At 36.0% G+C, this 26178-nt stretch overlaps 3 protein-coding genes and 1 long non-coding RNA gene across 6 annotated transcripts; 2 read left to right on the forward strand and 2 right to left on the reverse strand.

Moving 5' to 3' along the window:
- The first annotated feature begins 1932 nt into the window (after positions 1-1932).
- LOC141648104 (uncharacterized) lies at positions 1933-7459 on the forward strand. Of its 2 annotated transcripts, XM_074456569.1 has the most exons (12): positions 1933-2282; positions 2896-2971; positions 3463-3548; positions 3928-4021; positions 4115-4191; positions 4583-4710; positions 4883-4954; positions 5337-5407; positions 5580-5655; positions 6692-6835; positions 6913-7038; positions 7160-7459. In XM_074456569.1, exons 1-11 carry the CDS (start codon positions 2016-2018, stop codon positions 6950-6952), a joined length of 1131 nt encoding a protein of 376 aa, XP_074312670.1. In that variant the 5' UTR covers positions 1933-2015; the 3' UTR covers positions 6953-7038; positions 7160-7459. The 2 variants fall into 2 exon arrangements, with proteins under 2 accessions (XP_074312670.1, XP_074312671.1); XM_074456570.1 differs by lacking the exons at positions 6692-6835; positions 6913-7038; positions 7160-7459 and adding an exon at positions 5767-5864.
- Positions 7460-8795: 1336 nt separating this feature from the next.
- LOC141648105 (protein REDUCED CHLOROPLAST COVERAGE 3-like) lies at positions 8796-19774 on the forward strand. 2 transcript variants are annotated; one of them, XM_074456572.1, is made up of 23 exons: positions 8796-9453; positions 9570-9631; positions 9830-9922; positions 10056-10128; positions 12124-12417; positions 12525-12586; positions 12881-13012; positions 13106-13147; positions 13233-13736; positions 13837-13988; positions 14088-14586; positions 14689-14751; positions 14842-14943; positions 15120-15422; positions 15512-15604; positions 15755-15856; positions 15963-16067; positions 16155-16288; positions 16369-16552; positions 16669-16800; positions 16959-17071; positions 17544-17625; positions 17858-19774. In XM_074456572.1, the coding sequence occupies exons 1-23, from the start codon at positions 9384-9386 to the stop codon at positions 19337-19339; spliced, it is 4878 nt and encodes a 1625-aa protein (XP_074312673.1). In that variant the 5' UTR covers positions 8796-9383; the 3' UTR covers positions 19340-19774. The 2 variants fall into 2 exon arrangements, with proteins under 2 accessions (XP_074312673.1, XP_074312672.1); XM_074456571.1 differs by having other exon boundaries at positions 9063-9453; positions 16947-17071.
- LOC141648107 (uncharacterized) lies at positions 14850-15196 on the reverse strand. Its single transcript, XR_012545933.1, has 2 exons — positions 15090-15196; positions 14850-14992 (listed from the first exon to the last, which is right to left on the reverse strand). It is a non-coding gene; the product is annotated as an uncharacterized LOC141648107 (long non-coding RNA).
- A 669-nt stretch (positions 19775-20443) lies between the features above and the next one.
- On the reverse strand, positions 20444-24528 carry LOC141648106 (glycerol kinase-like). Its single transcript, XM_074456573.1, has 4 exons — positions 24135-24528; positions 23312-23533; positions 21514-22480; positions 20444-21148 (listed from the first exon to the last, which is right to left on the reverse strand). The coding sequence occupies exons 1-4, from the start codon at positions 24269-24271 to the stop codon at positions 20903-20905; spliced, it is 1572 nt and encodes a 523-aa protein (XP_074312674.1). The 5' UTR covers positions 24272-24528; the 3' UTR covers positions 20444-20902.
- Between the last annotated feature and the right edge of the window lie 1650 nt (positions 24529-26178).

The raw sequence follows: 26178 nt of genomic DNA on the forward strand, positions 1-26178 counted from the left end.
TTTAGCACACCAAAGTAGGATTCTAGAACTGCCAATTAATTAATTTTCAAAAGTATTTGAAATTACTAAACGATTCAGTTTTAAGTATTCGAAAATCAAGAAAAGTTCGATCATATTTTGACAATTAATTAATTTTCAACCATTAAAGAACAAAATCTCTTTGAGTGAAAGAGAACATTTTTCGGTCTATATGATTCATTTAATATCGTAAATTGTAACTATATTTTCAACTAAAGAAACACTCGGAATACATAAATATAAGCGGAGTTCTAGGGGTGTGCTGGAACGGAACCGGAATCCCAAAAAATTATGGACCGTTGGCCCGGCCCGGAATTATTTTTACAAACCCATTTTTTCAAATTCCGGTCCAAAAATTCGGACCGCAACGGACCGGATTAAATAGGCCTATAATTGTTTTTTTTTTAAAATAAAATTTTAAGAAAATCGAATAGTAATAATTCCGGTCTTTTAGGTCCAAGACCGGATCAGACTGAAAATCGAAACCTTAAAAAATGTTTGCCCGGGGACCGGACCGGAATTTTTAATTCCGGTTTTGATCTGAACCGGATTTTGCACACCCTTATAAGTGGTAGTCAAAACTGAAAAGTAGAGGCTAAATAACACTCACTTGGTCCCGGTTATTGTTTACCTTTACTTTTGACAGAAAAAGCAATGTGATGAGAGTGAACCATTTGTAGTGGTTGTTAATTGTTATTTAATGAGAACTGAGAAAGTGAGAAGTGCATAATAATGAATTGAAAGATAAAATACAATATATTTTTTTTGGAGTTTAGTCAATCTATCGTGAAAGGTCAAAAGTGGTAAAAAAACCCTTTTTGAATTGCCCGCTAAATGTAAATTTTCTTCTTCCGAATGTAGAAAAGGAATCAATAAATCAATTAAATTCCGGGAGGCTTCATAAAGTGCTTCTTTCGGAGTTAAACTGCCATTTGTCCATATTTCGAGAAAAATTATTTCTTGTTTGTCGCTAGGTATTTGAATTCGATATGAGAATTTTTTCCCTATTTTATATTCTCATTAGATTAGATTCTGTATCGAAGGGGTAGTACGAGATGAATAGGTGTCACAAACCTTTTTCATAATTTTTTTTTAAAAAGTTTGAAAAGTACAAAAAAAGTCTTTTTTCCTTATTGTTTTATTTTTAAACTTTGGGATAAAAAAGAAACTTTGGGATTGCTGAATTATAGACGAAATAAAGATAAAGCAACGACGCCATCGTAGTATTTTTAAACTCCTTGTTTTAGTGACATTGTTAATCCCCTATATACTAAAAGAATAACACAACTCTAAACTTTTCCACTTAAGTTTCCCGCCTATGTATTCAGTATTCACCTTCTAATAAATGACCCACACTCACAATAATTGATCTCACTCTAATCCTCTTTTTAAAATTCTATTTTTACTAATAAAATGTTTAGGGATATTAGTTCCAAACTAAATTTTAAAATAAAGTAACTTAATTCTAATAATCATATAGATTTTATCATTCAATTACAAATAAAGCAAGTAAATTAATCGTTATAGTCTCTAATATTGTCATCTAACAAAACCGTGCATAAAATGCACGGAAATTACATCTGTATAAAAGGTAAAGGTAAATAGATAAATACAACACTCAAAATAAAATAAGTGACACTATTTATGGGGTGCTTCATTTGCCCCCACTTGCCTTATTGTGAGAAAGGTACTATTCGTCTTGAGTTTGTGACGGATAGTGCCCATCACAAGCAAGACCAACTATATTTTTTTTAAAAATAAATAAAGAATTTATTGCGAAAATAAATTATGTAAAAAAAGTTGGGGAGTAACCGAAAAACTATGGACCACGAACCACATCCTCTCATTCTCATCCCATATTGTGATGCTATGTGGGTGGGGCCCCTATGAAGTAAAGCCGTTAAGAGACTAGTGGTCGTTAATAACGGCCAAATCAAATCCCCGCCCTTTCTTTCTTTCTCTTTCTCTCTCTTTCTTCACCAAACCCTAATTAATTAATGGCTACTACTTCTTTCTCTCTTTTTACTCCATTCAATTTTTCCCCAAATATTTCTCACTTCACTAATTCCTCCCGCCATTATCGTAACCCTAGAAAATCGCCGTCTACTAGAATCTTCGCCGGCGATACTGGCAGTGATGGTGACGATGATGCTACGCCCGGGTTTAATCCTTTTGGATTTGTTACGGATAATCCGTCTAGTCGGAGTGCAATTCAGCTGCCTGAATCTCCTGCTGAAGACGGCAATGTCGGCCAAATGCTTTATGTTAGTACTATTTCCTAATTCTTTGTGTAAAAACGTCTTACAGTTTACCAATTGATTGTTTTTTACTGTTAATTTGACCTAATTTTTGAAATTAAGCACGATTTGACTGTTGTAGACTGTGATTAAAGGTGTATAATTTTGATCGGTGATTTCTCGAAGGTTGAATTGAGAAGTTAGACAATTCAATTGAGTGCATTTTCACTCCAGACTGATTTTTTTCGTAAATTTCATACTGATATTGATTCATCTAACGTTAGGTAAACTTCGTTTCTTTAGCTGCTCTTGATTCCATTTTAATGTCCCCTTTTCATTCTCTTATATATCCTAAATTAATCGTCCCAATTCCTAAGTTTTAGTTAGGAAATTCAGTGAACCTCTAGTATTCCGGGTTGCTAGTTCCCATTTTCTTTATTTCAAGCGGTAGAGATGTCATTTTAATCCAAAACACTTTTCTTTCAATCATTCGAGAATGGAAAGGGGGCGATAAAAGTGGAATGGAGGGAGTAGTACATTAGTCTTCTATATGAATTGTCATAATAGAAGTGTAGTGAATTCACGCGAACAAGGGGAGTAGTTATGAGCATACTTTCTAATTTGCTGGTTTTGTTTGCAGAGGATAGAAGACAAGGGAAAGGAATTTGGCCGCTATATTAAATCTGGGGACTTGGTGTGGTTTGTTAGAGAAACAGGTAAGAATCGTCTTCTTTCTTTCGACTAATGCTTACAAAACATGTACACTATGCAGATCTTTTAGATGAATGTTAATTCCCCGAATAAAGATGTACAGTACTTGGTACTCACTCAATGTCAGCTTGTCAGTCATTGATTGAGCTTCTTTGTTCAAAATCCTGCCAATAAGTCAAATAGGGCTTACCGAATATTATTGTGATAGAGGAAGTACTTTTGGCCAGGATTGGGAGGAGATTTACCTAATGTTCGGATTAAGACTTCTCTTGACTCTAGCAAATTAGTGGAAAATTTTTGGTGTCCTATTTTCAGTTAATGAATATTTGAACACACTTTTAACAACTGTACTTTTAAGATTTTTCAGAAAAATGGTGATGTTTGAAACCACCTCAGAAATCATTGTAATCAATGCAGACAATCAAGTTTAATTGGTTGGGGAGAACATCTTTCCTTGGTGTAATTCACTTTTTTTCAATTTATGTGTTTGGTGCAGGTTCACCAGATAGTAGACGTGGAACCATTGTTTTCCTGCATGGAGCACCAACTCAATCCTATAGCTATAGAAATGTTATGTCACAGGTTAGTGATGCGACTTTTTACAAAAAGAATGTCAGGCACCAACGTGGTTCTATGTTTTAACCCGTTTTCTTGTATGCTTACTAACATTGATTGTAAGTATTGCTCTGGCATACCGCTACTGTGTTAGCACACTAATTAAAATCTGCCAATGAAAAACTGGAAGCTAGAGCCCATGAACTAGTAGTGGAAATCAGCACTAGTTTCCAAATTAACAACTTAACCTTAATAGAATCGGGTCGTCTTTAGATCTTCCATGTATTTCTCATTCTCATTTTCATCACCTAAGAAAATTCAATCAAAAGTCGAGTTTAGATAGGTTGATTGGAACGGCTTATTCTCGTGATCTTGTGTCCAAACTTCATTATGGTACTCTTAATAGATGTCAGATTCCGGATATCATTGCATTGCACCTGATTGGATAGGCTTTGGGTTCAGTGATAAGCCGTACCCAAAATTTGGTTTTGACTACACAGGTTTGTGTTCTTCTCAAGGTTCTCTTTATGAATTAACAATTATATACTTCTGCAGATACTAAACCTGATGCACTAAGAAACCTGATGTGACAGAAAAGGAGTTTCATGACGAGCTTGATAAATTACTAGACGTACTTGGAGTAAAAGCGCCTTTTCTTCTGGTAGTCCAGGTGTGAGCAGTGTTCTTTACTCCAGTTAGTCTAGTATGTCACTTTGTATGAGATTTTTCCCCCTTTTGCCTTCTTTTTAGTTTCGTTTCCAGCAGAGTTAAGTCTTGTTATTCTTTGACTTTGGAGTATGATGGAATATAGCAAAATGCCTCACTAAAGTGGCTGAGCTTATTTTTACTACGACGTGGCAGACAGCCAATGGATATTGCTTGTGATGCAATTTTCATTATGGGTCATCCAGAAATCTGACCCCCTTGTACCTGTACCCTTTTAAGGCATATTGGGCAAATGTTATATTGTACTTCATCTTGTCTTTGTGCCGAGGAAGTAAAAGATGCTAGAACTGTTGTTTTGAGTTTATGCACTTCATTACTTTCTATTCTAACTGTAGGGTTATCTAGTGGGTTCCTATGGATTGACCTGGGCATTAAAAAACCCGAGCAGGATATCAAAACTTGTTATAATGAACAGTCCATTGACAGCTTCATCTCCAGTGCCCGGACTATTCCAACAACTAAGGTTGAGATCTGCTCCTAATGTTATATGCTTCATGATGCTTTTATCTTCAACGCAAAAGAAATTAGTTATTTATGTGCATACTGCCATAAGGCTTCTCCCTTGCAGGGTTTCTATTCTATGTTCTTCCAATCTTATAAGCTTTGCAATGACCTTCCAAGTATTTCTTTTGCAGAATACCTCTCTTGGGTGAATTTACAAGCCAGAATGCTGTCATGGCTGAACGCTTTATTGAAGCCGGTAGCGCGTATGTACCCAGATCATTTCTCCATGAATGTTTAGTTCACTGATAATAATTCAGTCTTGGACTCAGCCACTTGTTCCTATCAATGAAGAACTATTATATTCACAGCTGGGGTAAATTCGGTCTCAACAGTTACGAGCGTGTAACTGTTCAAAATGTTTCCTTTCAACCCGATGAATACAACTTACTTTATTGGTATACAAAGAAAATTACTTTAAATACTGATAATGAAGATAAATTCGGAAACAGCCTCTGTGTTGCTAACACAAGGGTGAGGCTGTGTACATCTGACCTCCCCTAACCCCACAATTTGCCACTCTACAGATGTTTGCCTTCTGTTTGCATCACATCTTATGTCTTCGATTATATTTATTGTTACATACAGCTACGTGTTGAAGCTGGAAAAGGCTGATGTATATCGGTTGCCATATCTGTCAAGCAGTGGACCTGGATTTGGTTTGTTTTCTGCTTTAATTTGATATGATTTTCATGCCGTTTATGTTAAAATTCCAGTTATGTGCCTGGTTCATGAGAGAGAATTTTCATACAAGCACAGTTTGCTAAGTTTCTTGACTTTGGCTGTTTGTGCTTCACTGTTACTAAATTTTTTGGGATGTTGGCATTTCAGCCTTGCTGGAGGCTGCAAGAAGAATTAACTTCAAAGAGGTATCGACCCAAATTGCTACTGGTTTTGCATCCGGAAGGTAAAAATAAGTTCATAATTTAGCTGAGAGATTTCTTCTAACTGTGTTATTCGCTCTAATTAATGCATGGATACACATATTTGGCATTTTGGCATGTTACATACTTCTTAGGAGACCTAGATACTAAGATTCTGCTACCAATACGACGATATCAAATCAAGGGTGCAACACGACATCGTGATCACTATGTGAAGGTAGAACTATTGCCATATCCAAAACATATTTTCCCACATTGTTAAAAGTTAATATGTTACTCCGACACTTCATTTGGGTGCCGTTTCGCGTGTCCGACACGTGTCGGCCCGACACCGACACGACACTTCGATGCTTCAATTTAGACCAAAAAAGTGAAAAGTTTGCCCAAAATTGCTGTGTCTGACACGACACCTCGTAGAAGAGTCTGATTAACACAAGTTCAGAATAATGAATCATAAGCTTGAGGAGCATTTTCTGACAAAAGGGCATTACAAGTAAGTGTTTAGAAAGATCATTGCTTTTTCTAAAGCTATAGTTATGGGATTATGCTTTGGTTTTGGATTATGCAATAAAGCAAAATGGCTGTTTTTATTTATTTTATTTCTAAAATTTTGAAGTTGCAATAAATTGATGCCGTCATATGGAAACAGTCCCTGTGTTACACGAGTAATAGTGCTTACATCCGACGACATCCCCCACATATTGTTATTTGCGGGAGCGCTCGAAGCACTGTGGTAAATTTGTTCTTATTGTTGTTTAATATCACATATTTGCATTCTCAACGTGGGAAAGACATCTACGTATGTAGGGACTTGGGTAATATTGTTGGAGCATGTAATAGAAATTTGTCTGAAGATTTATGTATTTGAATACTGATTTGTGCAAACTGAAACCCGGGGAAGGCTGTTACAATCATTCCGCATGATACACATCGTCCTTGACTCCTTGTCTTATCTTTCTAATGTTTCATTGACTATTCATGATGCAATCTAGCATCTATGTATCTCTCACTACATTAGCATTAAATTTCAGTAGCTATGTTGTGTCGTAATAATAACAGCTGGGATAGACCTACACTTGTGGCATGGGGTATTTCAGACAAATATCTTCCGCAATCAGTAGCAGAAGAATTTAAGAAGAGTAATCCTTCAGCTGTCAAACTTAAGTTAATAGAAGGAGCTGGTCATATGCCACAGGAGGATTGGTAAGTTGTTCTATTTAGCATTCATAGAAACGTCTATAATGACATTTGAATTATTTGATAAACTCTCTTAACTACAGGCCGGAAAAAGTTGTCGAGGCACTACGAGTATTCTTCTGAAGATCAATGCTATGTTACTACAATTCTCCTACATCAGATGTACATCAGAAGTACATGGCACAAGTCGAAGTGTCGGACACTCCATTGTAAATCCCTTTTGTACTAATAGAAGAAGTACAATCTTCAGCAAAAACTTTCACTATAGGATCGCTTTTGCCTGATTTATCACTGTATTCATAGTAGATTGTTTGTTCCTTAATGTCTCAGCAATCAACCAAGCCAAAATATTACCATGGTTCCAACTTCCAGTTGCCTCGGCCCTCGAGTGTTCTGCTTCTTGCAGTATCTACGAAGCCAGACAATGAATGGTTTTTCTAGCTTTCCGACTTTTTCCCTTTCCGGTGAAAAAGTCAGAGACTCATTATCGATCAAAGTTGAAGTGTTGAACTCATGATATTGTGCACAAAATTTATTGAATCTGTAAATTTTTATTGTAAATTTGTAATGTTGTTAACCTCGTGGAATTCATGAACGAAACGAAGGTTCGATCTACTGTTCAATTGGTAATTATTTCTCTTATATACTCCAATTATTGATGATGTTTTTTTCATAAGTAATCTCATCCATATCTACTGATATTCTCACTAAAACAAAAAGATTACTTAGTTTCCGACTTTCTGGGCTGATCTTACAATAATTTCATCATGAGACCATCTTACACGAGTATCTGTGGTTATTTTCACAACGGTTTAAACTTCAATTTAAAAAATTATATAAAGTAGAAGCTGGGACATAATAGAATTTCCTCCACAAAATTTTACATCCAACATTCCAGAATGCAATACAAATAGAGAATAGTTATCTATATTTCGACAGAATGTATTCATTCATAGCATTATTCTAAGATACCCCTGTCCCCTAATACCTTCTTGTTTCTTTTAGTCAAATCACACCTTATTTCTTATTTGGGCTATCTTCTTATGAACTTAATTTCAGTTTGTTTCAGTTCAGTTCTCTGCTTTATTCAGTTCAATTCAGTTTAGTTTAGTTCAGTTCATCTCTTCACAAATTAACTTTTAGTTCAATTCAGTTCAGCTTCATTAAATTCAATTCAATTAAGCTTTTTTAAGCCGAAAAAAACAACTATATATTTTTGTTTTACCGTTAGTGACCCATTTATAATTTGACCCATTTTAATATTCTTTGCGAAATTATTTATCCAAAGTTTTCTATAGGGACATGCTAAATCCCGCGCAGTCCATCTCATAATAGATTCTGAGTTCCTAGATATGGTAGTAGTTTTTGTTTGATTTTTTTCTTTTCTTATTTATTTTTTTTGTATCATTGCTCATATTTGGAGAGAAATCAAATTGATATTTCATATTAACTTCACAAAATCTCATTTGTGACCATCAATATCCGTCACTCCTGAGTGACGGATACCATTTTACCTCACAAAGTACCCACTTTTTCTCTCTCTGCAACACTATTCATGTGGTCCCCTTTCTCCACTAACCCATTTTGTTACCATTTTAACTCACAAAATATCCGCCACAAATGGTAACCCGTCACAAGGGAGACCAATTGTATTAACTTTTACTAACCACAATTCGATTTACAGAATAGTGAACAATCACATGAGATTGTTTATTGATAATATTCTAAAAAAGTTAAATAACCTAAAATGAAAATAAAAAATCTAAGAGTTCAATTCAAAATACTACTCCAATAATCTTGGAAAAACAAGTATATGAGTTGAACATAATACCTTACATTTAATTATAATATGAACAATTCATATTGACTAACTCGTTTTAAAAACTGAAAAAAAATATTATTGGCTTCACATATGAATTTGCGAGGGAACACTTACGAACAATTGAATTCGTTCTCTACTAAATTTAAGACAAAACTTTAAAAATAAAGTTAACATAAAATAACTATAAACGTATGAAACGACCTAGATCATTACTCCTCAATTATTATACTCAATGATCAACGATGATGATATAATGATGATTCCAATTATTTCCATCAAAGTGTCTTATGTTAACAACTATTCAAACCCGCATATTTTTCTTGTATCAAATACATACACATAGTGTAAATCAACATAACCGAATTCTACAATATCAATTTAAATAAAAATGGGAAGAAACAATAAGACAATGACACATTCACATGTATCTCACTCACTCACATTCACATATTTCACACAATCACATATATATACATGTAATATAGTCAAGCAAGAAGGAGAGGCTAGCATTTGTTACAAATCCTCTTAAACATAACTCTATCTCTCCCTTACTAAAACCCAAATCCTACCCTCCCCCCTATCCTTTTATCTCTTCTTTTTTCTTCCTTCTTCCTTCATTTTTTAGCCTCTAAATTCTCCCTTTTTTCTTCAAATTTTTCCTTATCAAAAACACAAAAACAACATAAAACCCAATACAAAAATCTTAAAAAAAAAAAAAATCTTGTAAATTAAATGGCACCAAAATCAGGAAGGAGTAAAGGGCACAAACCCAAGTCAGAGAAGAAGAAGAAGGAAGAAAAAAGTATGTTTTCTTAATCCATTTTTAATGTATACTCCATCCGTTCGCTCCCGTTCCTCACATATATTGAACAAACGTATTAATTGATTAATTTTGTTTGTTTGTTAAATTTGTTGCAGTTGTGCCAAGTGTAATTGACATAACAGTCATCACACCATATGACTCTCAAGTTATTCTCAAAGTATGATATTATGAATTCATAATTCTTATTATTATTTACACATTTTTATTATTGACAATAACAACAATAGAACCATCTCAAAATTATTGACATTTATATCAGCCGACCCCAGATCATTTTGGGATTTAACGCTTTGATGTTGTTGTGTAAATGTATTTATATGGAGTATATATCTAATATTTGTAAATTCATATGAAGGGTATTTCAACTGATAAGATATTAGATGTAAGAAGATTACTTGCCTCAAATGTAGAGACCTGTCATATCACCAACTACTCTTTGTCACACGAGGTTAGTCTGATTCTTTTTATTAATCTCTATTTATATTTATTTATTTATTTTTTCCATTTTTTTTTTAAAAAAAATTATGATTAATGGAATAATTAAAATTCCAATTTAATTTAAATGTGATTGTTTGTTTCAGGCAAGAGAGAATGGATTGAATGAAAAATTAGAGATTACTACTTTGAAACCATGTGTAATGAAGATGGTTGAGGGTAAGTTGATGAATATTTGCGAAATTTGTTAATCTGTTTCTGCTAAGTAAGTCTTATATAAGACGATTCTGATGTTGACATTAACTTAAATTATCGGAAGAGTTATAATAAGTCGATTTTTGGTACACTAGTTTGACAATTTCTAAGTCTAAATATGAGTGCTTTGAAATTATGTTAAATCACATGTGGGAAATTGGGATTATTTATGTTTATAGTAAGTGTTGGTGATATTTTTACTAATATGTACGATTAATGTGTCGTAATATAATTGGGTTCTAAGATTTGCATTTGGTTATTCATAATTGTGTTCAGTGTACATAATACACTAACAAGAAGGTTAAACAAAGAAAGAAAGAACTATACCTGGGTTTATCCGATGTATATCAAAGATAGCGGTTATGTACTCCTCGTTAGGTACTTCAAAAGTTCAAGTCAATAGTATTGTGTGTAGCTTTAATTGTTGGGAAGAAAATGCTTCAAATTTCCATGATAAAGGATGATAGGTGTTTACTAATTTCACGAGTTTTATACCTGTTTTTTTTTTTAAAATAAGTAATTCTTATGATGTTTACAAAATAAGTTTAAAGAAAAACTCACAATATAAATATATAAATTAATCATGTACTGAGTATTTATTATTGATTTGATCGATCGTAATTTACATTTGACTGTCAATCATATATAGCTTCTCGTTTTAAAGTTTTTTTTGACTCTGATAACGAATCAATTGCAGTCATGACTCATAATATCTCATTTTAAATTTTTTCTGACTTCGATAACGAATTAGGTGCAGTCATGACTCGATTATAATATCTCATTTTTTTTTTTACTTAGATAACGAATGAGTTATAGTCATACCTCACAAACTCTTTTATACGTAATTAATTTATTATTGTAAGAAGTAAGTTGTATTGTCAAAATCAAATGTATGAGAATCCACACACTAATTAGTAGAGTATTTATTTTATAAAAATAATCACCAACAAAAGAGGGTGCAACCTTTATGCGCCCTTGTTCTCACTACCGTACTTGAAAACGTGTTTCATATTATAATTAGGTTATTACGTTAATAGTGCATATTAATTGATTCGTCCTTCCAACAAGTATTTTGCCTTTTAGTGCTTTGATGAATTAATGTCCAAACTTGTTGGTCTTCTTGCTTTTTTTATACATAAAAAAGTGATACCAAATATTGCTTCGAATCATTTTTGTTTCTTGAGGAAATAACTAAAGACAACACCAATTTTAGCCTTTATTTTAAAGACTTAAAACCCTTTATTGTCAAGAATATCCAATTCTTAATCTTTACTCATTTAAAAATTGAGTCAATAGTAATTGTACAATATACAAATACATATATAAGCGTTACCTGAAATTCGATGCAAGCAACGAACCTTTTGTTTTGCTACAAAGACCAAGAAAAAGGAAGAAATTATTTGTGGGTGGTGTTATTGAGTGATAAGTGAACAAATAGATTATGTCAATGATTAAATTATCCATTAAAAATATTCCTAATATAAAAAGGTAAATAAATAAATGAGACATCCATAAATGAAAAAGATAAATAAATGTTCGGAACAGAGGAAATATCAGATAACTAAAAAATAGTCTAGTGAGGACAGTTGCTCTCTTAACTCTTCGTAAATTTCTTCTTTTGAATTTTTAGTTAAATTTTTCAAATTTTCTCATATAATTTTAGTTCATCGCGAAACTTTTTTACATAAATTTCAAATTCTATATTGCGAGGACCGCCGCTAATTTGCGGTATCATTATCATATCATCATATATATAATATATTCATATTCAAAATATATGAGCCACACAGTCTTTGAATGACAAGCTTTCGAGTTCCCATTGATGATTCATGATGTAATAAATGAGAAAATGAGAGTTGTATAGATGACGTAAGTATCATAAATAAATACTGTAATAACTAAACAAAATCTTAAATATTTAAAAGGTGTTAATTAATTAATACGCGTTTATTTGGGCAGTTGAGTACGAAAATGAAGCTGAAGCGGTGGGCCACGTGAGGAGGTTGTTGGACATTGTAGCATGTACAACTTGGTTCAGTAAGCCCAAAGGCCATAGGCCCACTTCTGGAGATCAACGGTCCAAAAAGTCTAAGGCCCATAATACGACAAATACCGGCCCACGTACACCAAATGGGCCTCCTTTGAAATCGATAATATCGGGGGAAAATGACATGGAAGCCCTCCATCCGACTCCGAGAATTTCTGATTTTTATGATTTCTTTTCTTTTTCCAACCTTACTCCACCCGTTTTAGGTACGTCCCGTCTTTTTTTGTTTTCCGTGTTAGAATGCTACCCGCCTATTGTAAATGAATACGTACACATTTCATTTTTTTGATTTGAAATGAATGGTGACATACAGGAATTAAGAGATGTGAACGAAAGGTTGAAGATAAGCGCGAAGGCGACTACTTTGAACTGCAGGTGCAACTGCAATCCCTGCTAGTTGTTTATTTAACACTTTTATCATTACTCGCTAATACTTCGGCCCTGTTCTTTTGGACTTAATTTCAGTTCTAATAAGTTCAGTTCAGATAAGTTCAGTTCAGCTCAGCTCTATTAAGTTCAGTTCAGTTCAGACATTTTCAGTCCAAAAGAACAGGGCCTTCCTCTATCCTAATCATTTGTCGGCCTTTTTTATTCGTTATGAGGAACATTATGCTCGCAACCATATAAATAGTATTGGAGTAGTTTGCTAAGTATGACAGTTAATTGTAGGTCAAGATATGCAAAGGGAAAATAATACAAGTGGTTGCATCAAGGAAAGGATTCTACACATTGGGTAAGCAGTTGTTGCAGAGTCATTCCCTTGTGGATCTTCTTCATCAGCAAAGTCAAGCTTTCGCCAATGTCCGTACTTTGTTTCTTTCTACTCCTTATATTATCATAAATAAATCACATATTCGTCTGAGGCGGTCTTACATAAGTATTTTGACTGTGCAGGCTTATGACGCCTTAATCAAAGCTTTTATTGAGCACAACAAGGTAATAACTCTTGCAGGATATCATTCCTTGTTTACGAAGTATTCATTTTCCTATAGTGATAGTTAAAAAATGCTTCCGATTTCAGTTTGGCAATCTTCCATATGGATTCCGCGCAAATTGCTGGCTGACCCCTCCATCTATAGCCGAGAACCCTTCAAATTTCCCTCCGTTACCAACTGAGGATGAGAACTGGGGTGGTAATGGTGGAGGTCATGGACGAGATGGTAAGCATGATCTTCGACCATGGGCAACTGAGTTTGCAGTATTGGCCCAATTGCCTTGCAAGACCGAGGAAGAAAGAGTCGTGCGTGACAGGAAGGCGTTTTTGCTCCACAGTTTATTCATTGATGTGTCAATTTTTAAGGCTGTAAAAACCATTCAACAATTGGTAGCAGCAAACACCCTAAAAAAAGATTCAGTTTCTCATGAAAGCCGTATGGGAGACTTGTCCATTGTGGTTCAACGGGATCCAGCTGACGCTAATTTGATAAAGTTTAGCTCGTCTGATGTCCCTGAAACAACTGATAGGGATGTTCTTCAAAGGAATTTGCTCAAAGGATTGACTGCTGATGAAAATGTGACAGTGCGCGTACGTTCACTTGTACAGTTCCTTATTTTTTTTTACCGGTAATCATCAACAGATCTGTATTCGAGTTGAGTCTGAAATTGTGTTGTGATCTGTTTTGCAGGATGTGTCTTCATTTGGCTCAGTTACTATAAAGTACTGTGGTCATACTGCGACTGTCAGAGTAGTTGGCGATGTCAGGAAAAATCTTCACCTTCATGATATTGACGTTGAAGATCAGCCTGATGGCGGAGCTAATGCCCTCAACGTTTACAGGTTTAAATTTTGTCGAAGTTCATAAGCAATGTAATGTAATTTGCTTAGACAATGCTTACTTGTGAGTTGTGACATGGTTTATTTTGCATTTGTGTTCAGTTTACGCCGTCTATTACATAAGGCGCCGAATGCTGAACTTTCTGGAGAAAGTGCATCTCCAATGGATGTGGATAGACTGGAAGATTCAAGAGGTCAGGTCATCAGAATACTTAATGACAGCTTAACTAAACTGCAAGAGGAGAAACCAGTTGACAGTAAATCAGCGATCAGATGGGAACTAGCTTCCTGTTGGATACAGGATTTGCAGAAGAAAGAAAATGATGATAAAAGTCCCCAGGAAGTTGGGAAAAAGAGTAACGATGAATTATCAGTTAAAGGTTTGGGAAAGGAATTCAAGTCACTAAAAAAAAGAGGGAAGAAATCATCCTTAGATGCAAAAGAAGAGAATGATTCTGAAGTTTCTGGTGTTGAACCTAATGATGGATTGAGTAAAGAAATTGAAGTTACAGAAGAGGCTACAGTAGTAGAGTTGGAAAAGCTACTTTCAGAAGACGCCTTCTTACGCTTGAAGGAAACAGGAACAGGCCTTCACCTAAAGGTCCCTTAACCTCTATGATTGGACCGTAAATGTCTTATTATATAGCCGGAGTATGTTTTCTTGGATTTTTTTTTCTTAATGCCATTATTCTTTTTGTCACAGACTGTTGATGAGCTTAAGACAATGGTACAAAGCTATTATGAAGAAGTTGCTCTACCGAAACTGGTATCTATTAAGTATTATCTCTTTTCATGTCATTTGACTTGGGCTCACATTTTTCCTGATTCTGACAGAGACAAATGCTATTGTACACAGGTATCTGATTTTGCATCACTAGAACTTTCGCCTGTTGAGGGACGTACTTTGACGGACTTCATGCATCTCAGAGGACTGAAGATGCGTTCTTTGGGTCGTGTGGTAAGGATTCTTTACCATTTGTCCTTTATCTGTGACTTCTACGCTGTTCCTGATAAATTACATAATACAGTTTTTTCAAAATATTCTCCAGAGACCGGCATGTTCATAGTAAAAGAGTTCACATAAATGCTTTAAGATGATCTTACCGACATTCCTCATTTTGCCATGTGTTCTAGGTTGAGTTAGCAGAAAAGCTCCCTCACATACAATCTCTCTGTGTCCATGAGATGGTCACTCGGGCATTCAAGTATGTTGTCAAAGCTTCAGTTGCTTCTGTGGATGACATACTACAAGTGCCAGCAGTGATATCATCGTCGTTAAACATTCTATTTGAGTCCTGTTCAACAACGAAAAGTGAAGACTATGAGCTCAAATCACGGTGGCTTAAGGCCTTTCTCATGAAGAGGTTTGGGTGGGAGCTCAATGATGAGTTTATTCACTTGAGAAAGTTAACTGTTCTACGAGGAATTTGCCATAAGGTACCTTTAAAACACGTTGTTTGATTTACCTTCTTTATGGCCGTTACTTCCTTCTTCAAAGCTCAGCTTTGACGCAATGTTTTCTGCAGGTCGGTTTTGAGTTGGTTCCAAGAGACTATGATTTGGATAACCCTAACCCTTTTAAGAAGGATGATATTATTAGCATGGTACCTGTTTGCAAGGTAAAATCCTGCTTCCTTTAGGATTTACAACTCTTTTTTACTGAAAAAACGCAAAGAGATTGTTTCCGTGATCTGGATGACCCTTTGAGCCTTTAACTTCCATTATTGTTTAACTGATTCTCCCCCAATGCTTTAATTCATCCCCTGCAGCATGTAGTATGCTCATCTGCAGACGGTCGGACACTACTGGAATCGTCTAAGGTAGCACTCGACAAAGGGAAGTTAGAAGATGCTGTTAATTATGGAACAAAAGTATGTGTTTCTACCTCCTTTGTTTTGGCTCATCTATAGTTTTTTTTTTTTTTTTTTCCTAAGGATGTGTTTTAATTTCCTAAATCAAAATTTGATTAATATGAAGGCTTTGGCAAAGATCATAGCTGTTTGCGGCCCTTATCATCGAACGACTGCTGGTGCTTATAGTCTTCTTGCTGTTGTTTTATATCACACAGGAGATTTCAATCAGGTATCATATACTCAATTACTTACTCATGCATAACTACAAATAACCGTGTGTCCTGATACGGTTAAATCAATATTTTTGGATCTACAGGCTACCATATATCAGCAAAAGGCACTTGATATTAATGAAAGGGAACTGGGGCCTGATCATCCAGACACTATGAAGAGTTATGGGGATCTTTCAGTGTTCTACTATCGTCTCCAGCAGATCGAACTGGCATTGAAGTAAGTTTATTTTCAAAGGTAATCCTTAATGTTCTTTTCTGATTTCCTGACATAACTGATTTCACTGTACTTTTTTACAGGTATGTCAACCGGGCTTTATTTCTCCTTCATTTCACCTGTGGACTGTCGCATCCAAACAGCGCTGCAACTTACATTAATGTAGCGATGATGGAAGAGGGAATGGGCAATGTAAACCTTGCTCTACGTTATCTACATGAAGCTTTGAAATGCAACAAGAGATTGTTAGGAGCAGATCATATTCAGGTCTTTATACCCTCTTCTTTCTCACTGTTTTCATAGGACTTTATATTTGCCATTTGTCTATGGTTGTGTATTGATTTGGATCAAGACGAGTGTTGTGACATTGTCTTCTTCTACAGACTGCTGCAAGTTATCATGCCATAGCAATAGCATTGTCACTGATGGAGGCGTATTCCCTCAGCGTACAGCACGAGCAAACAACACTCAGGATTCTTCAGGCCAAGCTCGGGCCAGATGACCTAAGAACACAGGTAAATAGTCACACATCCATTATCCGATTATTGCTCCTAACAATACCCCGGTGCATCAAACACTCAAGCCTATGACGGGGGTAATATGGACTAGATTTATACAGTCTTGACCCTGTGTTGAACGCAGATAGGCTGATACCCTGAAGTTGTTTGTGCAGGATGCAGCAGCATGGCTTGAGTATTTTGAATCAAAAGTGATAGAGCAACAAGAATTAGCAAGAACGGGAACACCAAAGCCGGATGCATCAATTGCTAGTAAAGGGCATCTTAGGTACTCAAATGTCTAGCATAACTTGTACTCCGTATTTAGAATTACTGAACTGGATTTATTTTCGACTTACTGCTATGGACTATGGTTATGTAAGATAATCATGGAGTAAAACCTGCAACCGTGACAATCCTTTACGTAGCAATGTAGAATTCTGTATTAACATTAATGAAAATAAAAGTACATTAAGGGAAGAATGTGTATTGACATTGGTTATCGGCATCATACTTAAAAAACAAAAAAACATTACCTGGTCCCTCAAAAATTTCCGCTTATGGCGGGGCACATGAGGTCGAACCTATGCAACCTTACTTCGTGTAGAGCGTGTATTCTCAAATAATCCATTACAGAGTGTCTGAACGACCTGTTGGAGAAGCTTGCTAAGAATACATAGGTGAAAGATAGTAAATCAACAAAAATAAAAAAGTACATCAGAAAAGCGAAGAAAGCGACTGATCTCACTCTGTTATCTCAGTGTATCAGATCTCCTTGACTACATCAGTTCCAATCAGGATCCAAAGGCAGGAGATGCTCAGAAGAAACATAGGCGTCCAAAGGTACCCCCTCGATTTTTTTTGTTTTATTTTTTTCCGTTTGTTATTTTATATTTTTATTTACCGTACTTCAGTCTGTAGCAAGAGTAGTTTACACTATTCTTAATATGAACTTTTTTGTCGAACACTACCAAAATCATAATTCCTGCAAAACGAGTCAGACTCATTTCATTCCTTTTTTTCCTCCATATTTCAATTTACTATTCCTTTTTCTCAGTTTCATGTTCTATTCTAGGCATCGCAGGTCATCGAAGATTCACCAAGCCCGAGGCAGGATAATGTGGCCAACGGTTCAGCACCTGATCAAGATCATGAAATGTCTAATGGTGTCGTTTTAGAAGAAACAACTACCAAAAGCAATGGACCAAAATCGACTCGTGTAGAATCAAATGACGGTGTTGTTACTGTTGGTGAGCAGGTTGTGATTGGGGTAGTTGATGATACAAGCTCAGATGAGGGTTGGCAAGAAGCCAGCACGAAAGTGCGTTCTGCAAATGCTAATAATGACCGAAATTTTCAAAAGAGACGGCCTAATCATCTCAAGGTCAAGGTTAAGAGTTCTAGCTTTGCAAAAGAAAACGGTCGTGTTTCAGGAAGCGCCCCTAGGGAGTCAAATCTAACCCTTAATATCAGCTTGAAGAGCTCTTCTCCTCCAAAGAAATCAAGAGCTCAGACCTTTCATATCGAACCCAGTGTTCAACCGAGAAAGATGTCTTATATGGCTTCGAAATCAATTACTTACAAAGAAGTGGCCATGTCTCCACCAGGAACTATTCTGAAGCCTACACAACAGAAAGTTGAAACAAGAAGTATTGCAGAAGAAACCCAGATGAAAATTACTGAGCCTTCTGAAGGTCATCAAGAAGGAAAAAGCAACGACGTGGAATGCAATTCCAATGGTAGTGAAGAAGCTAATAATGTTTCAGAGAGTTCAGTTCCTTTAGTGGAAAATACCAACCTTGAAAGTGAGGAAATGCCGCCTTCTGAAAATCAGGAAAAGCCATCGGAAATTAAAGGGTCGAAGCTCTCAGCAGCGGCCCCACCTTTTGAACCCACGGTCATATTCCAGCCTTTAAGCAGCTTTTACGATGTAAGAGTGAGCCAAGGCATGTTACTGGAGCCAGTCGAGTTCCCTCCGATTTCTGCTAGAGTGCCGTGTGGGCCAAGGTCACCTTTGTATTACAAAACCAACCATTTCTTGCATTTGAAGCAAGTACCTAAAGTCATGAACCCTGATGCTCCTGAGTTTGTACCCCAGAAATTAGTGCCTGACACAAATACATCAGTCATTACCGTAAATGATGCAGGTAATGAAGCGGTAAAAGACCATGATAGGTCAAAGAGAAGTACTTCTGAGGCAGAAAAGGCAGAGCTAGCTAGGCAAATTCTACTTAGCTTCATTGTCAAGTCAGTGCAAAAGAACAGTTCAGAACATTCAGACCAGTCGGGCAGGACTGGGAAGCGATCAGGACAATGGCAGAATGCTTCTGAAGCAATTGCAAATGACAGTGCAATTATCAAGATTTCTCATGGGAACGAAGAGAAAACAAATGGATTCGTAAGGTCAAATGATGATGAGAGATCAGGCACTAAACATGTTGACAAAGTTGGAGACGGAGAAGGATTTGTTGTCGTATCAAAAAGGAGGAGAAACCGACAGCATATAGGAGATGATGTTGGGAACATATACACTCAGCAACAACCTGTCTGCACTTGAAAAGAGGTCATGTATTGTGTTCATCAAATAATTTACCACAGGTCAGTAAAAGAACAACAAAAGGAAGAGCATTTTGATCAAGACCTATGTTACTTTGACTTGGCTGCAAGTGTCAGACTCGACGCGGCCATTTGCTGAAAAAGTTTGATGTTTCTAGACTGAATTTTAGTCTCGGCTTTGTATCAGAAGGTTGGAGTGTCGGACACACGACGCATGGCCAAAGTGAATGTGTCCAAGCAACATAGATCAAGAATCCACATTCAGTTGTTAGCATTTACATTCAGTAACTGGAGAGTATATTTGCTTACCTACCTTTGCTTTTGATCTCTTTTGTAGTTTTTACCATGGACGTAAAAGTGCAAGGGGGTGAAAATAAACTCAGATAATGTACTTGTTTCATTTTTGTAATAATCAAGACATCATCACAGTTTTGTATATTATGTTTTACTGCGACATTTCATCACCACTGTTTCTACTAATTATACAGTCAAATTTCCAGTGCTGTTCAACAGTTACTTCAAGTTTAGAGTTTTTACAAATTCTCGTTTAAGACCGTTCTAAGTTAAACAGTCGTGTGAAAGACCTGTTATTGTGTTCTAGTAAAAAAATGGTTTTAGGAACTTTTATTTGAAAAACTTTAAAAGTAGGTATGAAGTATGAACCCTAATAATTATTGTCTAGCCAAAAGCAGAAGCTAGACAACAAACCATTTTTCTGTGGTAAAAACTACAGAAATTGGGCACTGAACAACAACAGTAATTGGTATATTTCCCCTTCAAGATATCAAACCCTTTTTCCGTGGTAATCTTCTTCAAGATACTTTCATCATAGCGCGATAAAACCAATAGCTAGACATTAATCCAAAAACATGTGCAAATGATAAAAATAATCGGGAACGGGTAGATTGAAGGACTTGAGAGAAAGAAATCCGAAACTGATGAGTGACAGACAAGTACTGTGAAAGAAGTTTGGAAAACTAAACCTGCAATAATGCATAATGATCATCTGCTATATTATCTAAGGTAGCAAATCAGGGCGCAGGTGATGCAAGACTGCTAAATAGCGATCACTTTCATATTAATCAAACAGAATTCAAGAATTGGATCCAATATAAAATAGTGATCACTTTTATATTAATCAAACGGAAATGAGTATACAACATAGAAAGAATTGATATATAAACAACGCTTTAGATATGAGCCAACCGAAGCAACGGCAGACAATATGGAAAAAAAAAATATTATCCTATTACCGGCTTCTACCTAAGGTAGGGGTAAAGAGGGTCAGGTGCATGCCAGTTTTCGCTAAAATTTACATAAAAGGACCAAGCAATGACAATGCCTGTGTTATTGGATAAAATACTGCTAAATATAAGCTACCCCTCTGCTTTTTCTTTTGTTCTTCCCATTTGACTTACCGAAATCTCCAAGATATCACTTCGACCTTATTTTAACATTTTACGGTCGAAGTTCAAAATTTTGACGTCAAAAAGTCAATTGGGAAGGACAAAAAAACACCAGGGGGAGTATTAGAAAGTGCAGAGATAACCAGGTGATTCACAGGTCACAGAGAAAGATCAGCCAAGTCAAAAGATTTAGTGACTGCTTTGCACCAGGATGCCACTTTCTTCTTCCTCACGTCCTCATCCAATGTTGCACAGAAGATCCGTGCAGATTTTGCTTTTTCTTCAGTAGCAAAAATCTGATCTTCAGTCCAAACCCCAACAGCTAAACCCGCAGCATATGCTGCTCCAAGAGCTGTCGTCTCAATATCGGCAGGTCTCACCACTGGGCTTCCTAGCAAATCAGCCTGACAATAGCGAAGATAAAATTGATGAGAAAAAAATCATCTGGCAGATACCAAACACATGACATAGCAAAAGAAATTCAAATCATAAATTAGAACAAAAACTAAAGTAGGATTTAGAGTTTGTTTGGTATGGTGGAATACTTTTTTCAGGGAAATGATTAATCCACATAAGATAAATGCTATTCAAGCATACATTTTCTGCACTTTTTTCTAGCAAAATCAAACAACTGATTTGATTTCTTGAAGAATATCTCGACAAAACTGCTATTCAGTTTCTACCAAATTTTTATTATGGCTTTGAAATGTTTGCGAGTACAACTGAAAATTGAGATAACACAAATTAGGTGAAAAAGATATAGAATAACCTGAATCTGCATTAAAAGATTGTTAACGGTAGCACCACCATCTACCCTGAGCACGAATTCCCCATTGGCATTTCTGACCTCACCTTTTTCGCCTGCATCCTTGTGCATAGAATCCAGAACATCCTTCACCTGGAAACACATACTCTCAAGCACAGCCCTACAAATGTGTGACTTATTGGTAAACCTTGTGATGCCAATACAAACGCCACGTGCATCATCACGCCACCAGGGTGCAAACAGGCCGTTAAACGCTGGCACAAAATACACACCACCAGTTGAATCAACTCGTGATGCCAGCCCTTCAATTTCGCTAGAACTTTTTATAATACCTAGACCATCCCTGAGCCACTGAACAGAAGCTCCTGCAATAGCTATTGAGCCCTCTAGTGCGTAGTTTGTTGGTGCCGAAGGCCCAAGTTTAAAAGCCATTGTAGTTAATAGTCCATGCTTTGAATGAACTACCTCTGGACCTGTATTTAAGAGTATGAAGGCACCAGTTCCATATGTGCTCTTTGCCTCCCCCTTTCTACAAGCCTGTCCCACCATTGCAGCGTGTTGATCACCCAAACACCCCGCGATTGGAATTCCTGGGACTGGCCAGCCAGTAGCAACAGTTCCGATAACCTCAGAATTGCTTACAATTTTTGGCAAAAGCTGAGGAGGGATTTTAAGAGTCTTCAACGTCTCCTCATCCCAGGCAAGAGTCTTTAGATTCATTAACATAGTCCTAGATGCATTTGACACATCAGTCACATGTAAACCACCTTTAATTCCACCAGTCAAATTCCATATCAGCCACGTATCTACTGTTCCAAAAAGAGCATCGCCTTTTTCCACGGCTTGTTTTACTTCTTCCACGTTCTCCATCAGCCACAACAACTTTGTTGCACTGAAATAAGTGCTAATTGGCAAACCACACGAAGGCTCAAAATGAGTACGCCCACCTGGCAAATCCTTCTCAAGTCTCCTGCAGATAGAGACCAGCAACATTGTCAAAAAAGTATTCCTTAACTGAAAATACATTGCATAAACTATTTAGGTAAACTATCATCTTTATTAGCATATTAAAATGCGACACAACTAATTTGCTACCATAGATACCAGAAATCACCAAAAATGAATCAATTTCCTTTTTATCAAACAGTAGAAGGCTACGGAATTCCAGCCGTCAAAATTTCAGATACTACAGCAGAATTAACCACAGCAAACATCCTCGGACGTTTAGATGTAAAAATAGGCCAACTGGAATGAAGAGATATAAATGAAAGGCGCCCCATTAAAAACTTCTGAAGTAGGAGAGGTAGAAATCAAATCATTACAAACATCTACAATTCTTTGATAGCAATTTTCAAGCGCAAAATGAGCATTGACACGAAGGAGTACACCTTTACCAAAGAGTGATCAAATTTTAGTTACAACTACTGATTGCCACAAAACACGATCAATGTTACTCCTTACTTGACTCAGTGAAGTTCGATACATGCCCACGTTGGATACTAGTTCATACTACTAAGTGAGTTAGAGAACCACAGAACACATTTTAATCTTTTAATATATGGTTCAAAAATTCAGTCAATTAACTCTACCTCATAATTACAAATTTTATGATCTACGATCAACATTTTCAGTTTACCAAGTCTTTTTCCTTTTCCGAAAACACAGCATGGGTTTTTTGTTTCCCTTTTTTCTGAAAATGCATGCAGCTTTTACAAAGGGAAAAGAAACACAGTCACCGTATCATAGACTGATATACATATCAACCACATATAAGAAGTATGATATAAATCTTATATAAAACCTGCAAATGGAACTGGTACGAGCATCCATCCAAACAATAGCTTTGTAAAGAGGAAGTCCTGTAGATTTGCTCCAAACTACAGTTGTCTCTCTCTGATTGGTGATCCCAATAGCCTTCAACCCGCTATCAATATTATGTCCTCCTGCAGTGGCCTTATCGATTGCTTTCGCAATACAAATCCTTACACTCTCCAATATCTCCGTTGGATCATGCTCAACCCACCTTTACAAAAAAAAATCAAATGGTTAATTAATCTGCACAAAAATCCCACAAAATCACACCTAGGATTTACCAATACCCAATCAAATTTCTCAGACATTAAAACAAACAGAAGGTATTACTACACTCTCGACCCACCTTTCAAAAAAACGACATGGCTAATTAATTAGCACAAGAAACCCACAAAATCACAACAGGATTTACAAATATTCAATCAAAATTTTCCAACATTTTAACAACGGATGGTAGTACACCCTCCATTATCTTCCCTAAGATCATGCTCAACCCGCCTTTCGAAAAACCCACATGGTTAATAAATCAGCACAAAAAACCCATAAAATCAAACCTAAAATTTACCAATACTCAAATCAAATTTCTCACATACAATTTAACAAACAATAGAATTACACTCTCCAAATATCTCCATCAGATCATGCACAATCCACCATACAAAAAACCCAGATAGCAAATTAATCAGCACAAAAAACCCACAAAATCAAACCCAGAATTTACCAATACCCAGGTAAATTTTCTCACAGACATTTCATCAAACACATGGCGCGCATAACAGAAAACAACAACAAAAGAGAAAAAAAATATATACCCTGCAACTGGGTAAAACTGGGTGAATTCAACTTGATGAGATCCAATGGGTTTGGCAGCTTGATTATAAATAATAAATCGTGTGCTTGTTGTACCTTGATCTATGGAACCAATAAATGACCCTGTTTTTTTCGACATTTTTGCCTGTTTTTTTTTTTCGATCAGAACAATGTAGGAGAAGATGAAGATGTAGTAGATATAGTTGGGGAGGTTAAGATGTCAAGTTGTTATTCCTCTAATTTTGGAAGGGTTGACCAAAGTATGTATTTTTAATTACTGAAAGTGTCTGAAATTGGACTTTTGTTATCATGATTATCCGATCATTGGCAAATTAAGTCAAAGGTTACGTGGATGGATAACCTATCAACTTTGGATTGAACAAAATGTGATCACTTACTTTATTGGGAAAATGTCGAAGTTCCTATTTCACCTAGTCTCCACGTATATCGGAAGATGCTACGGTTACACTTGGTGTATAGAATCTTCTATACACCACCAATAAAAATTCGACATGTGGAGGAATCTATTAGTTGTTATATGGGAAAATTATGAAAAGTTTGGAGGGAAAAAAATTTCATCATTGGAAGGAAAAATTATAAAAATATGAGGAAAAATTTGATTTGATATCTTAATTAATAATTATATTTACTATAATTAAATATAATATTATATCTTAAAAAAATATTCATCCATATCATAAAAATCTCTACCCTAACCATCATACGTTACTTTGTGAGGAAAAAAACCATGTTGTTGCTTTTAATTAAAAGAAAATTTATCAATTGGGCACAAAAATATTAATTAGGATTAACTCAATGATACGATTAAATCAAAACTAATAACCTTGAATATATTTAAAAAAAAAAAAAACAATGACGGTATGATGGTGGTTGGAACGGCAAGGCTGCGTACGGGGAGGACGGGGAGATTGTCGGTGGTGTGAAGTGGTGGTGTACGGGCGTCAGATTGTTCGGTTGGAGAATTTAGCACCCACTTCTTTCGCCCGTGAACTAGGTGCGCCGGTGGGGGTGAGACAGGGTGTTTGTCGGCGAGAGAGGAGGTCGGCGTCAGTAGGTTTGACGGCGGGGAGGAGCAGCATGGTGGTAGGGAATAAGGACTGGTGATGAGAGGTACCCATAAATGTCCGGGAAAAAAATATTACATTGATGGCCAAAGGGCTCGTCGGCGTGAGATGTTGTTGGGGCTGGTTGGTGTTTCACGGCAGAGAGGAGGCAATGGTGGTAGGGTGGTTGGTGGTGGTAGGGTGATTTCACGGTTGTACTGATAAACATTAGGTGAAGAAAATATCAGTTAAAAGGAAAGAATTAGAAAATAATATTTACCAAATGTAAAAAAATAATTTTAATAGTAAGTTTTTTTAAAAAAAAAAAAATTGAGTTTTAGAATTTGGCTCCCAAAATCTAACAAAATAAAAGTTGAAAAAGATTCTATCTCATGTCCCTACCGTTGCCACGTGTCATGACGCTACTCGCAGTGTATAAAAGATTCTATACACCGAGTGTAACCGTAGCCTTTTCGACGTATATCCGTGTATCGTCACAAGTTTGCGACACGTTAAATATTATTCATGTGGCTAGATAACACAAAACAAAATGTTATTCTCTAGGTATTCTGTTTTTCCCTTATCTACCCACATATTTAATATTTGACCGATTATAAAATTACGAGGGATATGCTCATCACAAATAAAAATTTGTGTATTTTCGGTTGTTTATGTTTATTTTTTTATCTAGAATATTAAAGTTCATATCTTTGTGTCCTGCTATTAACTTCTCTAATGTCACCACGAGGACGCTTAATCCAACACCGACACAATCCAAACACTCTCATAGACACCAACAATCCTTACTACATTTACCCATCTGACAATTCTAAACATTTACTCATTTCTTAACGCTGAATGAGCCGAGGATCTTAGAATAGGTGAAATATCACTGCTTTGTCATCTAAGAACAAATTGAGATTCATCCATGAAAAGATTGTCAAGCATGTCCCTCTAAATTCTATTGCAGATTATGAACAAT

Source organism: Silene latifolia, chromosome 3 (genome assembly GCF_048544455.1).
Source record: "Silene latifolia isolate original U9 population chromosome 3, ASM4854445v1, whole genome shotgun sequence".
In the NCBI taxonomy this organism is placed as follows: Eukaryota; Viridiplantae; Streptophyta; class Magnoliopsida; order Caryophyllales; family Caryophyllaceae; genus Silene; species Silene latifolia.

Bases quoted from the DNA above. Each gene is read 5' to 3' on its own strand.
- LOC141648105 (XM_074456571.1), top strand. From the start codon at position 9,384: ATGGCACCAAAATCAGGAAGGAGTAAAGGGCACAAACCCAAGTCAGAG. The intron at 13,148-13,232 runs GTAATAACTCTT...TTCCGATTTCAG, and splicing joins CTTTTATTGAGCACAACAAG to TTTGGCAATCTTCCATATGG. The intron at 15,605-15,754 runs GTAAAATCCTGC...CATCCCCTGCAG, and splicing joins GCATGGTACCTGTTTGCAAG to CATGTAGTATGCTCATCTGC.
- LOC141648106 (XM_074456573.1), bottom strand. From the start codon at position 24,271: ATGTCGAAAAAAACAGGGTCATTTATTGGTTCCATAGATCAAGGTACA. The intron at 23,534-24,134 runs GTATATATTTTT...TTTTTTGTAAAG, and splicing joins CAGTTTTACCCAGTTGCAGG to GTGGGTTGAGCATGATCCAA. The intron at 22,481-23,311 runs GTTTTATATAAG...CTCTATCTGCAG, and splicing joins CGTACCAGTTCCATTTGCAG to GAGACTTGAGAAGGATTTGC.
- LOC141648104 (XM_074456569.1), top strand. From the start codon at position 2,016: ATGGCTACTACTTCTTTCTCTCTTTTTACTCCATTCAATTTTTCCCCA. The intron at 4,022-4,114 runs GTTTGTGTTCTT...CTGATGTGACAG, and splicing joins ATTTGGTTTTGACTACACAG to AAAAGGAGTTTCATGACGAG. The intron at 5,656-6,691 runs GTAAAAATAAGT...TAATAATAACAG, and splicing joins ACTGGTTTTGCATCCGGAAG to CTGGGATAGACCTACACTTG.